Source organism: Salvia miltiorrhiza, chromosome 3 (assembly GCF_028751815.1).
Source record: "Salvia miltiorrhiza cultivar Shanhuang (shh) chromosome 3, IMPLAD_Smil_shh, whole genome shotgun sequence".
NCBI lineage: Eukaryota > Viridiplantae > Streptophyta > Magnoliopsida > Lamiales > Lamiaceae > Salvia > Salvia miltiorrhiza.
The window spans coordinates 40998863-41011240 of NC_080389.1; the positions used below are offsets into that span (position 1 = coordinate 40998863).

At 34.1% G+C, this 12378-nt stretch overlaps 1 protein-coding gene and 1 long non-coding RNA gene across 2 annotated transcripts in view; both read left to right on the top strand.

Moving 5' to 3' along the window:
- Window positions 1-1133, top strand: part of LOC131016735 (uncharacterized) — a 2089-nt gene extending 956 nt beyond the window's left edge. Inside the window, exon 2 of the long non-coding RNA XR_009099203.1 lies at window positions 91-1133. This is a non-coding gene — a long non-coding RNA (uncharacterized LOC131016735). The remainder of the gene's footprint in view (window positions 1-90) is intronic.
- Window positions 1134-7713: 6580 nt separating this feature from the next.
- On the top strand, window positions 7714-11646 carry LOC131016736 (protein SODIUM POTASSIUM ROOT DEFECTIVE 2-like). The gene is made up of 3 exons (XM_057945444.1): window positions 7714-8411; window positions 8502-8583; window positions 11224-11646. Exons 1-3 carry the CDS (start codon window positions 7992-7994, stop codon window positions 11415-11417), a joined length of 696 nt encoding a protein of 231 aa, XP_057801427.1. The 5' UTR covers window positions 7714-7991; the 3' UTR covers window positions 11418-11646.
- The last annotated feature ends 732 nt before the right edge of the window (window positions 11647-12378 follow it).

A 12378-nucleotide genomic window follows, 5' to 3' on the forward strand; every position in this document is an offset into this window, starting at 1 on the left:
GGTGTTCTTTTAATTGTGTGCCTCTGTTCACTTTCCTGATATGGTCTGTTCGTTTAATGTTATAATATATATGAAAATACTTTGTGACAGGTTGATGTTATCGGTGGTCTCGTTGCTGAAAACAATGGAGAAAATGGTGAAGGCATCGGTAGCGTAGTGGACGTTGCTGCAACAGCTGAAGTGACTGAGGATGTAGTTTTTAAAGAAACCAACCATTACATTTAGAATATAATATCACAAAAATAAAAAAACTAACTTTTTTACATTTTATATGTTTATTAATAGCAGGTTATAGAACAAAATGAAGGAGCAAATCCAAGGGAGTCGGGTACTGAGATTCAGAATGACGGAGTAATGGGCAGAACTATCACAACGGATAAGGTAAATTACTAGGTTACTGTCAAATTCGTTATAAATATGTTTGTGTTAAAATAAACTTATATTTTAAACCTAGTTTAATGCATTTTAATTTTTTTTTTCCAAGGATGTGGTGATCGATGGAAGCGTCCCTGCTGCATGCTCAGGGATGGAAGCGTCCCTGCTGGATGATGTAGATGAACAGGGAGACATTGCTTGTGACATGGCCGTTGCAAAGAAAATGAAAAGTGCGGCCGCTGACGATGGTGGTTCAGCAAAGGACGATGAGGTATTTGGTTACTATAAATACATATCATGACGACAACATAAATAAAATTCAGTAAAAACGTGGCCGTATTATCTCAACTACAGAGAGGAGACCATCAAGGTAAAATCTGTGACTAATTCGAAAATACATATTGTCAAGTGGAAGTGGGCGGACAAGCGAAATACATTGGACACAGCTATTTATCTTATGCGATGTTTGGAGACCTTCATGGGAGATATTTCATCAAATTGGAAGTGTGACATGTACAACGCAGGTGCACGCCAATTATCTCGAATGCGCGTGAGGTATTGCTCGTCCATAATATCATGGAATGGGGATGATAAGAAAAAAGAGATTCAGGAGACTGCTGCAAAAGAATATCATGAGATTTGTCTTGATCCATCTGTTAACATAAATTCATTATTGGTCGGTTGAGTTAGCTTCATTTTTACGGGAGTTTAATTATCTAGGTTTTTGGACATATTTTAATTATCAGTTTTCCAACATTGATCATTTTTTCTTAGAGTTGTTATGCTCTTAGATTGATTTGAAATATTATGGACTTAAGTTAAAATATCTGGCTTTTTTTTACTATCTAAATTCTTTTGATTAATTTATGGAAATTGTGTCTAATTCGATGAGTTAAATTTATAGATTTGCGATACAACATGATTTTAAACCAAAAAGTAAAATGTCTTTGGCTAACTAAAGGAACGTGTATCGTATCAAAATAAAATAAACCGTAATGATGTTACATACGATTTTTGGCTAACTAAAATGAACAGACTATCTATAATGTTTGAACGAACAATATATAAATAATGAACATAGCAAATATTTCGCCAAACAATGACTAAAATGAACAGTATACATATAATGTTTGAACGACCTATATAAAAATATTGAACATAGAAAATATTTCGCCAAAAAATGAATATATTTTTTCCATGCGTGAATTTAATAGACAATGATGTTAACTAAATAAACTATACGAATAAATATTATGAAAAAACCCAACAAGATGATATCAAATAAAAAAGTTCACCATAGTTCTTGAAAATTAAATAGCTAAAGGTTCACAATAATAAGAAAAAATAAACGTTTAATCAACTAAAATCAAATAATCAATGAGAAGTCTTTTTTGTTGGGCAATTTCTCGAATCATGATGCCCCATCTTATTGCATTTCTTGCAATTACGCATTGGCTTCTGAGCAAGAACCATGGCATTTTCTTGGTTAGATTTTCTTCTACCACCTGCGCCACTGCCTTTAGTTTTGGCTATGAGCGGAGGTAAAATAGATGGTATTTCCAGTGGTGCAATACCATAAAAATCATTGAAAAGCCTATGCTTAGCTTCGAGCTTAGACTCTCTACTGCCCTCCTTTGAAAAAAAAAATTCCACTTCAATCAGATCTGCAAGTAGTTCTTCACGTAACACTTGACTGTCACCGACATACCCAATACAATTGCAAAGAACATTGAAAAATTGATTGTTACCAATAACAGATTTTTGGCTAAGGGCACTACCAAGCTCAAGGCCAGGAACCATGGCCGACAGTATTCAAAACTTGCTCCAGCGAATTGATATGTATTTATCAGGAATTCTATCCACTTGCAATGTGCGAAATGCAAGAAAAATGTGTTTGCACATAATACCTTTTCTGACGAACATGTTGCAGCTGCAAAATGAATAATTGTCAGCCAGTCTGTGTCGCACCACAAATTTCCCATCAACATTGTCATGCACAATATATATGCTCTCATCAGCTTGATCCTTCATCTTATACATGTTGCAATAGGATTGAGAAGCATATATCTCTTCTTGAATATGTTGTTGGTGTATATAGTTGAAGCATGCTTCTCTATTTTAAGGCTCATGTTCAAGGGTAGAACGTCGGTCTCGTCAGCAAGAGTAATCTTATGATAATTATGACGTTGAGCCTCCAATGCACTGGAATAGTGCATGTACAACATCATAAGATTTTCGTTCTTATTAAGAAACCGTTTAAAGTAGCTATTCTCGCTCTCTGACAACGATGTCGTTTAAAGTAGCGAAATATGAATTCCACTTTAAAAAGCCAAAAAAAAATGAGAATTCGGAACAGAATTGAGAAATGAATAAACATCATCAAAAAACGAACAGACAAATCAAAGAAACCGAACAGGGAATAACGCACAATAAGAGATGTTGAAATAATGGTGTAGATAGACTATTCATGTACAGAACTTAACAAAATTATTCCTACATAACTTAAAGCTTCTCAAGACTTTCATATTTTCGGTATAATGGTGTAGATGGGAAAGAAGAGGTATCTAGAGAAAATTATTCCTACAGAAGACTTTCAAAATTATTCCAAACGTATCTAGAGAAAAATTCCAACATTACCTAGATTCTCCATGAAAACAGACTCCATGGCCGCCGACTTCAATCTTCACAAGACTTACAGATTTTCGGTATAATGAGGAGAAGAAAAGGTTTTACAGTAGAAGATTTTCGATATAATGAGAAGTATAACAAATTTTACAGAAGAAGAATTTACGGTAGACTTAAGAGATTAGAATAGATATTGAGAATCAAATCTTACCAAATAAAAATACATAAATTAAGATTTGTTTCCCTTAAAACATGATGGCCGAAAATCTCACATGACAATATTAACCTTTTCGGTTATAATAATAGAAAATATATAGAAAAAAAAATGACCATTAGATTTGTTAGATTGGATGATCCAGATTAATTCTCCTTTCTCTAAATACTTATCATTCTCTGTTTAACCTCTCTATCTCTCTCTCTATATATATATATATATAGGGGCGCGCTCCAGTGAGACCCCCTATTTTTCGTGTAACATGAGTACAATGAATAAGACATATAATACTAATGAACAAAACGTATATCTAATGAACAAGATGTATATACAGATGAAAATAAAATTTAAAAAATTCGTAATGAATAAGACATATATACTGATGAACAAGGCTGTATATACTGATGAACAATGCAGTATATACTGATGAATAACAAAATTTAAAATATGCTGCTCCCTCCAGGATTCGAACCCTGCGAAAAAAAATCACCCTCCAGATACAATATCAACCATAGGATTGATAAAATAAACGCACCAGATCGTGCCCTAGATCTCACTAAAATTAGGGGGTCTCATTGGAGCGGCCCCCCCTATATATATATATATTCAATGGAGAAGTAGATGTTTGCAAAGAAAAGATAAGCAATCTCAGTTGTTGATCTTATCTAATCTAACGGTCAACGTTCGTTCGTTTAACGTTCAACGGGAATTATGTTGAACTTATACAGGGTTCGAACCCCCAAACCCCCAAACGTTCAACAAAATTATTGGTGGATTCAACCGCTTCTACTGACATGTTCAATGTTTCTCAATTCTCTACTTATATATATATATATATATATATATATATATATATATATATATATAGGGTTGGGTTCCGGTGGATCCCTATGCTTATAATAGATCCGTAGATCCAAATCTAGACCACACATTTATGACATGTGGCGCATCAAGATGGTGACACGTGGCAAGGCATTTCAAGGCAAAATCTGGAGAGGGGTAAAATTGGAATGTAATTTTCAAAATTTAAAAAAAAAATAGATTTTCTCAAAATAGGTATATTTTAGATGCATAAAGTTTCATACGAGAATGCATGAACTTTCATATAAAAATGCATAAAGTTTCATATAAAAATGCATAAGATTTCACCCCACCCCCCACACCCCTGAACCCCACCCCACCCCAGAACCCCACCTCCTACCCCCCACCCACCCCCTACCCCCCCACCCCACCCACCCCCCCACCCCACCCCCCAAATTTTTTTTTTAAATTGATTTTCTGACCATTGACCCACCCCTACCCCCCACCCCCCACCCACCCACCCCCCCATAATTTTTTTTATTTTTTATTTTCTCAAAAACTGATTTTCTGACCACTGACCCCCCACCCACCCACCCCCCCACCCCATCCCCCAAAAAAATTTTTTTTTTTTGAAAATCAATTTTTTTTTTAAAAAAAATAAATAATTTGGGGGGTGGGGGTGGGCCAGCAATCAGAAAATCAGTTTTTGAGAAAAAAAAAATTGGGGGTGGGGGGTGGGGGTGGGGGAGGGGTGGGTGGGGTGGGGGTGGGGCAGGGGTGGGGTGGCGAAACTACCAGATTTATTAAAATGAAATGCATTTTTTGTATAATTTAATGCATTTTTATGTGAAAACTTTATGCATTTTTGTTTGATTTTATATGCATGTGAAACATGCCTATTTTTGGGGGGTGGTAATGGGGAGGGTTGCGGGGTGGTGTGGGCTGGATTGGGGGGTGGTATGGGGTGGGGTGGTGAAAATACCAAAACTGGAAAAATTAAATGCATTTTTCTGTTTAAAGTTATGCATTTCATGTGAAAACTTTATGCATCTTTGTGTGAAACTATATGCATCTAAAATATATCTATTTTGAGAAAATCTAAAAAAATATATATATATTTTTTAATTATTAAATCCGAAAATTACATTTCAATTTTACCCCTCCAGATTTTGCCTTGGAATGCTTGGAAGCTCCTTGCCACGTGTCACCATCTTGATGCGCCACATGTCATAAATGTGTGGTCAAGATTTGGATCTAGAAATCTATTATAAGCATTGGGATCTATATGATCCCATTCCTATATATATATATATATATATATATATATATATATAGGGTGTCGTTCTATTGAGAAGCTATATATTGTTGAGAAGTTGAGAAGCAATCTAATAGATGAACATGTCAATAGATTTTTATGAACATGGTAATTAGACCCCAAATCAATAAATTCTTTGAACATACGAAATATAACTGACGAACATACGAATCTATTTAATTTGTTAAAAAATACGCCATCGCCAAGGATCGAACCCCAGATCAAAACCGCGTTCATAAAAATGTATTGACATGTTCATCTATTAGATTGGATCTCAACTTCTCAACAATATATAGCTTCTCAATAGAACTACTCCCTATATATATATATATATATATATATATATATATATATATATATATATATATATATATAGGTCATATGTTTAAAATACCCCATAATGCAAAAAGAAATAGTCAAAATAATAAACAAAATATAATCATATGTTTAAGAAACCCATGTTGCAAAAAAACAATCAAAATAATAAATAAATTATCAAGAATTTTAGTCAATTTTAACCTGCATCAAAATTATAAACATTTAAAATTCATCAAATCATTATAAATTGTGTATCAATAATAATCTCATCATATTGATTATAATATAATCACAACATTATAATATAATGTAGTAATTAGAAAAAAAATATATATCGTAATTCATCACTATATATAAATTAGGATAAGGACATACGAACAGACGAAAATGACAAATTAGAACATACTTTCGTGGATGGAGGAAGTATAAAATTTTTGGTACTTATATTATTAATAAATAATTAAATTTCAAATAGGAGTATAACATTTATTTTAAAATAAATTTTTAAAATAAAACTAATATCTCTTGTGCATCGGATGGTACACAAAACTGGATAAAATTAGTACCTCCTTTTCAAACTTGAGTTGTGCTAAGCGCCTAAGCTATTGCTTGACAGAATAGCTTCAATTTGGTCGGGTCGGCCCAAAAATAATTGGGGCATTTTTTGACTACCTAGTGGCCCAACAGGCCAAAGTTTTATAGGATCAAAATAGGCTAAAGGTAGCCCGTAGCCCCATACAGAATTGGGTAAAAATTAATCCCTCTTGTCCCACTTATTTGACACATTTTCTTTAATAGTTTGTCTTATTTATAATGTCACTTTTCTAAAAATAGTATGTGATCCATACCTTCTTTACACATACTCCCTCCATTCCACTCCAATAGGCTCATTTCTTTTGAGCACGGAGATTAAAAAAACTTACTTTTTAATAGGAAAGTGGTAGTAAAGTAGTGTGGTCCACACCAATTAAGTACAACTTTTTTACTCAAAAAGGAAAATGAGCCTATTTGAATGGGACGGATGGAGTATCAAATAAGTGGTCCCTACCTACTTTACACTTTTAACACCTTATTCTTAATCTTCGTGCCAAAAGCAAATGTGCCAAGATAAGTTGGACGGATGGAGTATTAAACTATGTCTCCTTCACATACACCAATATATCAATTTAAAAGGCTACTACATAAACTAATAATTAAATAATTAAATTTAAAAATTGTGTCACATTAGATTTAAATCCAATACTTTTTATCGATCTTAACCCTTGATCACTGTAGGCAACACACACAAGAGTTTAGAGTTAAAGATTGAAGGTTTAATCTTTAATTCTATAGTAAAAAAAGGCACCTACATAGTCTCATCAACTTTGCAACAATATGCAACCAAAACAAATAACAAAGAAGTATCTCGCTTTATTGATATTTTGGATTAGTATTTTGAATGCTTAATGCATTAACAAGAAAATACTTTGTCTCCCCTCAAAAAAAAGAAAATAATTCATCCGTTTCACTTATCTTGACATTTTTTTTAATTTATTCTATTTATAATGATATTTTCCAAAAATAACGTACGGCCTCTATATTTTTTACACGTATTAAATAAATAGTCTCTATCCACTTTATATTATTAACATCTTATTTTTAATATTTGTGCCCAAAACAAATATGCCATGGGACGAATGGGATTATAAAATTTGAATTAAGGTAGAGAAAGCTTGGAGTTTGGCAAGTTAAATATCTAGAGAGAGAGAGAGAGATGGAATTTGTTGCTGAATTTGAGCAGAGTATGGCGATTATTTTTAGCCGTTGGTTTTGTCTGTTTGTCCAATTTTTGCTGTACATTTTTCACCTTCACTAATTGCATTTGTCAGTCTGTTGAAGCTCACTGTTCGGTTTTAAAATTCAGTGAAAAATAAAAACATAAAGGGACCGTTTGATGAATGGATAAGATGTACATTACCAGCTTTCTATTGTTTCCTTTTTCTTTCTATATATTATTTTTATTTTTAATTGCTGAATACATATTGTAACTAGTTCTCATCAAATTTCAACGCGAGCTCAGATTTATCAGTTATTGGAATTTAAAGCATTATATAATTTCAGTCAATAATGCATGTTAGTTTCTATATTTAGTACTATAAATCAAACAAATTACAATATATATCCACACACTGAATACGAATTTCAATAAATATAATATAACTTGTTCAAAAAAAGGATGAAGTATATAATAGAAGATTCCGCAGTATTTATATTTTTGTTTTTGCAGCCCTTGCTCCCCTCGTTAGGTCTCTCTCTCTCTCTCTTGTATCGTGAGCTCAGCTGAAACCTTATCTGTGTAGAGAGATGAAAGGCGTGGACATGTTCTGCTCATCAGAAGCGGCAACTTCAATATGCCTAAGCTCGACAGCATCTCCTTCCGCCACCACACTCCTCGGCGGCGGAAGAATCATCGACCGCCACAACCCAATCATCAAAGACTCCAAAAGAGCTCCCAAACCCACCCCACCCACCAAAAAGACAAAGAATTCAAACGAAACCAAAACCGACACCTCCTCTCTCTCTAAACTCGACGCCATAGCCATGGTGAAGAAGAGCTGGAGCTGCACCAATCCCGGCGACTTTCTCTCTCCTCCTGGCTCCACCAGATATTTGTTGAGAGAGAAAGTTTGCGACAACACTCCACCAGATTCTGATCCAACTAATTTGTGCGCTCAGGAAACCTCAAATAAGGAGGACTCTACTCCATCTCATTCTTCACACCAGGTTTAATTGTTTTACTCATCACACTTAATTACAAATCATTTTTTTCACAAATATAGAAAGAAAAAAAAAATATGCATTGTTTGTGCGCAGGTTGTTGTTGTTGTGCTGAGAGTGTCTTTGCACTGCAGAGGATGTGTGAAAAAACTGAGCAAACATCTCTCAAGGATGGAAGGTCTGATTCTCTCCCTCTCACTAATAATAAATGTTTTTTTTTTTTTTTTAACTACAAAATAAATACTCCTTAAATTATTAATTATACGTACAGATATGGAATAATTGCACATTAATAATCAAGCTAACAATTTAATATCGAGTGTACGTATCTTGTTTGATTTTCCGACATGTCGATATAATGGTTGATTGGTTATTTAGCTTTATAGTAATAAATTTCCCAACAACCGTTTATTTCCTATTCCCCACAGTTGTTAACATCATGCAAGTTGTTAAAAATGCCATACATAGATAGCTGCACTGATTATTGCACGATACTAATTTTTTACAAGAGGTGGGTAAATAAATTAAAGGAATAAACGTAATTTCGTTTCACTGAAACACAGTAGTCCCCAGTTATATATCGATTGCCAAAATAACTAAATGTTTACTCTAAGATATATTATTTAGGGCAAATTGCACGAAAATACCCCACTTTATACCAAATTCCGGTTTTTTGACAAATTTTTTAATTGTAGCAAGAAATTGAACGACCTTTCAATTTATTGCAATTGGCATCCCCGATGTTTTTCCGGCCAAGTGAATGCTAAGTTGGCAGCCGGAATGCCAACGTGGCATCAGAAATGCCAAATCACCCCCTTCCCCTCCCACGTCACCCTCTCTCTCTCTCTCTCTCTCTCTTCCCCTCCCAAATCACCCCCCTTCCCCTCCCACGCCAACCGCCGCCCTCTGCTTCGATTTACAGCGGCGAAGTCGCCGCCTACAATTTGCTCGGCCGCTGTAGTTGAAGAACTCGGCGTTGAAGACGTCGCCCGCTGAATTGAATTTTCGAACTCGACTGATGGACAATTTGCTCGGCCGCTTTAGTTGAATTCGGCCGCTGGAGGTTTGTACTTGGTGCTGAATTGAAGATTTCAGCCGATTAGAAGAGAAATCGGCGCTGGAAATTAAAACTCGGCTGCTTGAGGAAGAACTCGGTGGCTGGAATATTATTCTGGGCCGCTGGATTGAAGACTTCGGCCGATTGAGAGAACTCGGCTGCTCGGGGAGGATGAAGCTGATGGCGCTGTTGGCGGGGCTGGAGGACAGCAGAAGGGGCGGGAGTTGGGGAATCCAGGGACGGCGAAGATGATGGCGCTGACGGCGGGGCTGGAGACGGCCGTTCATCTAGCCGGTCAGGCGGTCGTTCATTTGGGAGGGGAAGAGGGGAAAGAGAGAGAGAGAGAGAGAGAGAGGGTGACGTGGGAGGGGAAGGAGGGGCTGATTTGGCATTTCTGATGCCACGTTGGCATTCCGGCTGCCAACTTTGCATTCAGTTGGCCGGAAAAACATCGGGGATGCCAATTGCAATAAATTGAAAGGTCGTTCAATTTTTTGCTATAATTAAAAAATTTGTCAAAAAACCGGAATTTGGTATAAAGTGGGGTATTTTCGTGCAATTTGCCCTATTATTTATACGTACGTGAATTTTATTGTTGTGATTACAATTTCATTTTTTTTTTAACAAATTTGCAATTGTGATATTTCAATTACTCCTATTTCATTACAGTTTGTCTAATATGTACCACTAAAAGGACATTGTTTTACCAAAACGAGGCAGTTTTATTGCTAAAAAATTGGGAATTCTATATTGATAATTTAAAATAAAAATAAAAATTAAAATTAAAGGTGATATTGAAACTGAAACATCTTGAAAATCATTTGAAAAAGTCAATTGAATATTTTGTTGTTTTTGGTAATCAACCCTAGATTAAATCACTATCTTCTCTCCACATTCTAATGTATCACTACTAAATTTAGGTTCTTTTTTAAATTTTTATCTTCAATTTTATTTTCTTAAATTTATTTTAATCTTACAAGTATTAGTTAAGGCTCATTATATCCAATTAGGGTTTAAAATTATTTTAGTATTAATTTTCAAGTTTTTAGTTGTTAAGAGTTAATTATTCCATACATGGGGCCGGGTACTTTAAACATTAAATTATAGTAATAAATGTGAGACAAGCACTACAAAAAAAAAATCTACTAGCTAGTGACATGAGGCTTGGCAGCTAATATTCGTATCATAAAAATTAGTAGCATTTGAAGTGTAACTACTAGTGATTAGCTACATATATCATCAAATGTCACTAGTTTCTATGACACATATTCAATTGCTTCAATTCGATTTGAATTATCCGGAGAATGCCTTATGTATATATCAAAAAGATGGCCAATCAAACCTATTTTATTTCTCGATTCAATAGAAGCTCAAAGAGGTGAATAGGGTCCCCCCAAAAAAATAACGAGAGATATGGAAAAAGCAGGTCCGATTACGCCTATTCCTAATCCTAAATGGAATGGAACGACGTAGGAATCCGTATGTAATCATAGTATCTATTTAGATACGCTCGAATGACTCCTTGAGAATGTATATAACCCTATTCCGGCCTTAATAGCTAACAAAGCTCATGTATAGTGATTTTTTTTTTTTGCATTGAAGGTTCATTATTCTCTTAATAATAATTTATATTTCAAAGCAAATAGAACATTTAATAGTGGAATATGAAAACTGTGGGACAGATATGTGAAAATTTTATGTTACTAAAAAAAATTATTGATGTTCCTAACTCGTAAGACAAGTGAATGTGAAATTTGGCAGGAATAAAATCTTTCGACATAGATTTTCTGGCGAAGAAGGTGACGGTGACCGGAAACGTGACGCCATCGGATGTTCTTTCAAGCATATCTAAGGTGAAGAATGCCCAATTATGGCCTCCTTCCATTTCATCTTCCAATCCAACGTCACAACTCAACACTCTTCAAAACAACATAGCTGCTACTGCACAAATTTAATTTCAAGCCTCATGTTTTATTTCACAAAATAAACACCATCTCAAATACTATTATTTAGCATGGACAATTCCAATTATGGAGAAGTTACTGCACCTTTTGATTAATTTCTTCAACTTTTTTATTTATTTATTTTCAATTAGAGCTTTAAATTTATTTGTTAGTTTTTTAGTATGATGTTTGTAACTGAGGAGGATTAATAGTCGAAGAATTTAGTAGTATATTTTTACTATGGTTATTGGCCTCTAAATACATAAATTTTGAATGTATTTTCATTTTGCACAAAAACTTTAAAAACTATAAGATAAATATATAAATTTTGACATTATTGTAATTATTCATAATTTTAATTTTAATTAAATCTAATTTGGTATCAAGCAAAACGAGAGAGTTCATGAGAGAGAAGGGAAAGGGAAGAGGGAGAGAGGTGAGGGGAAAATAAAAAAATTAATTTTATTTTTTAAAATATGTTTCAAAAGTATATGACCTCATTTTGCTTAAAGGCGGTGTCACGTTAAAGTCACGTTAAATTTAATTTTGTTATGTCATATTCAATTTGAGTTAAAACTAAAATTATGGAAAATTACAATAATATTAAAATTCTTGTATTATTGACAACTTTTAAAGTTCGTGTATAAAAATAAATTATACTCAAAATTCATATGTTTATGTGTCAAATTAGGGCTAGAGATGTGATCACTAATTTCTTAGCAACAAAAATGACTGCAACTAACACAGGTAATTGTAGCAAGCAACAAGTAATCGAGTATCGTATCCACATGGACTGAAAAACCGAAACAACTCTAGCTATCTCCTAAACAGACACTCACAGTAGACAGGCAAACGAAAATAAGGAGGATTGATTAACACTAAACGCAAATAGCAATAAATAAAAACACGTAGAAAAATCAAATATTAAAGACAACTGATCCTAGGATAGTAAATTCATTAACTAAATCTACGC

Excerpts from the sequence above, each read along its gene's own strand:
- LOC131016736 (XM_057945444.1), top strand. The coding sequence starts at position 7,992 with ATGAAAGGCGTGGACATGTTCTGCTCATCAGAAGCGGCAACTTCAATA. Across the intron at positions 8,412-8,501 it reads CATCTCATTCTTCACACCAG|GTTGTTGTTGTTGTGCTGAG; the intron begins GTTTAATTGTTT and ends GTTTGTGCGCAG. Across the intron at positions 8,584-11,223 it reads ACATCTCTCAAGGATGGAAG|GAATAAAATCTTTCGACATA; the intron begins GTCTGATTCTCT and ends GAAATTTGGCAG.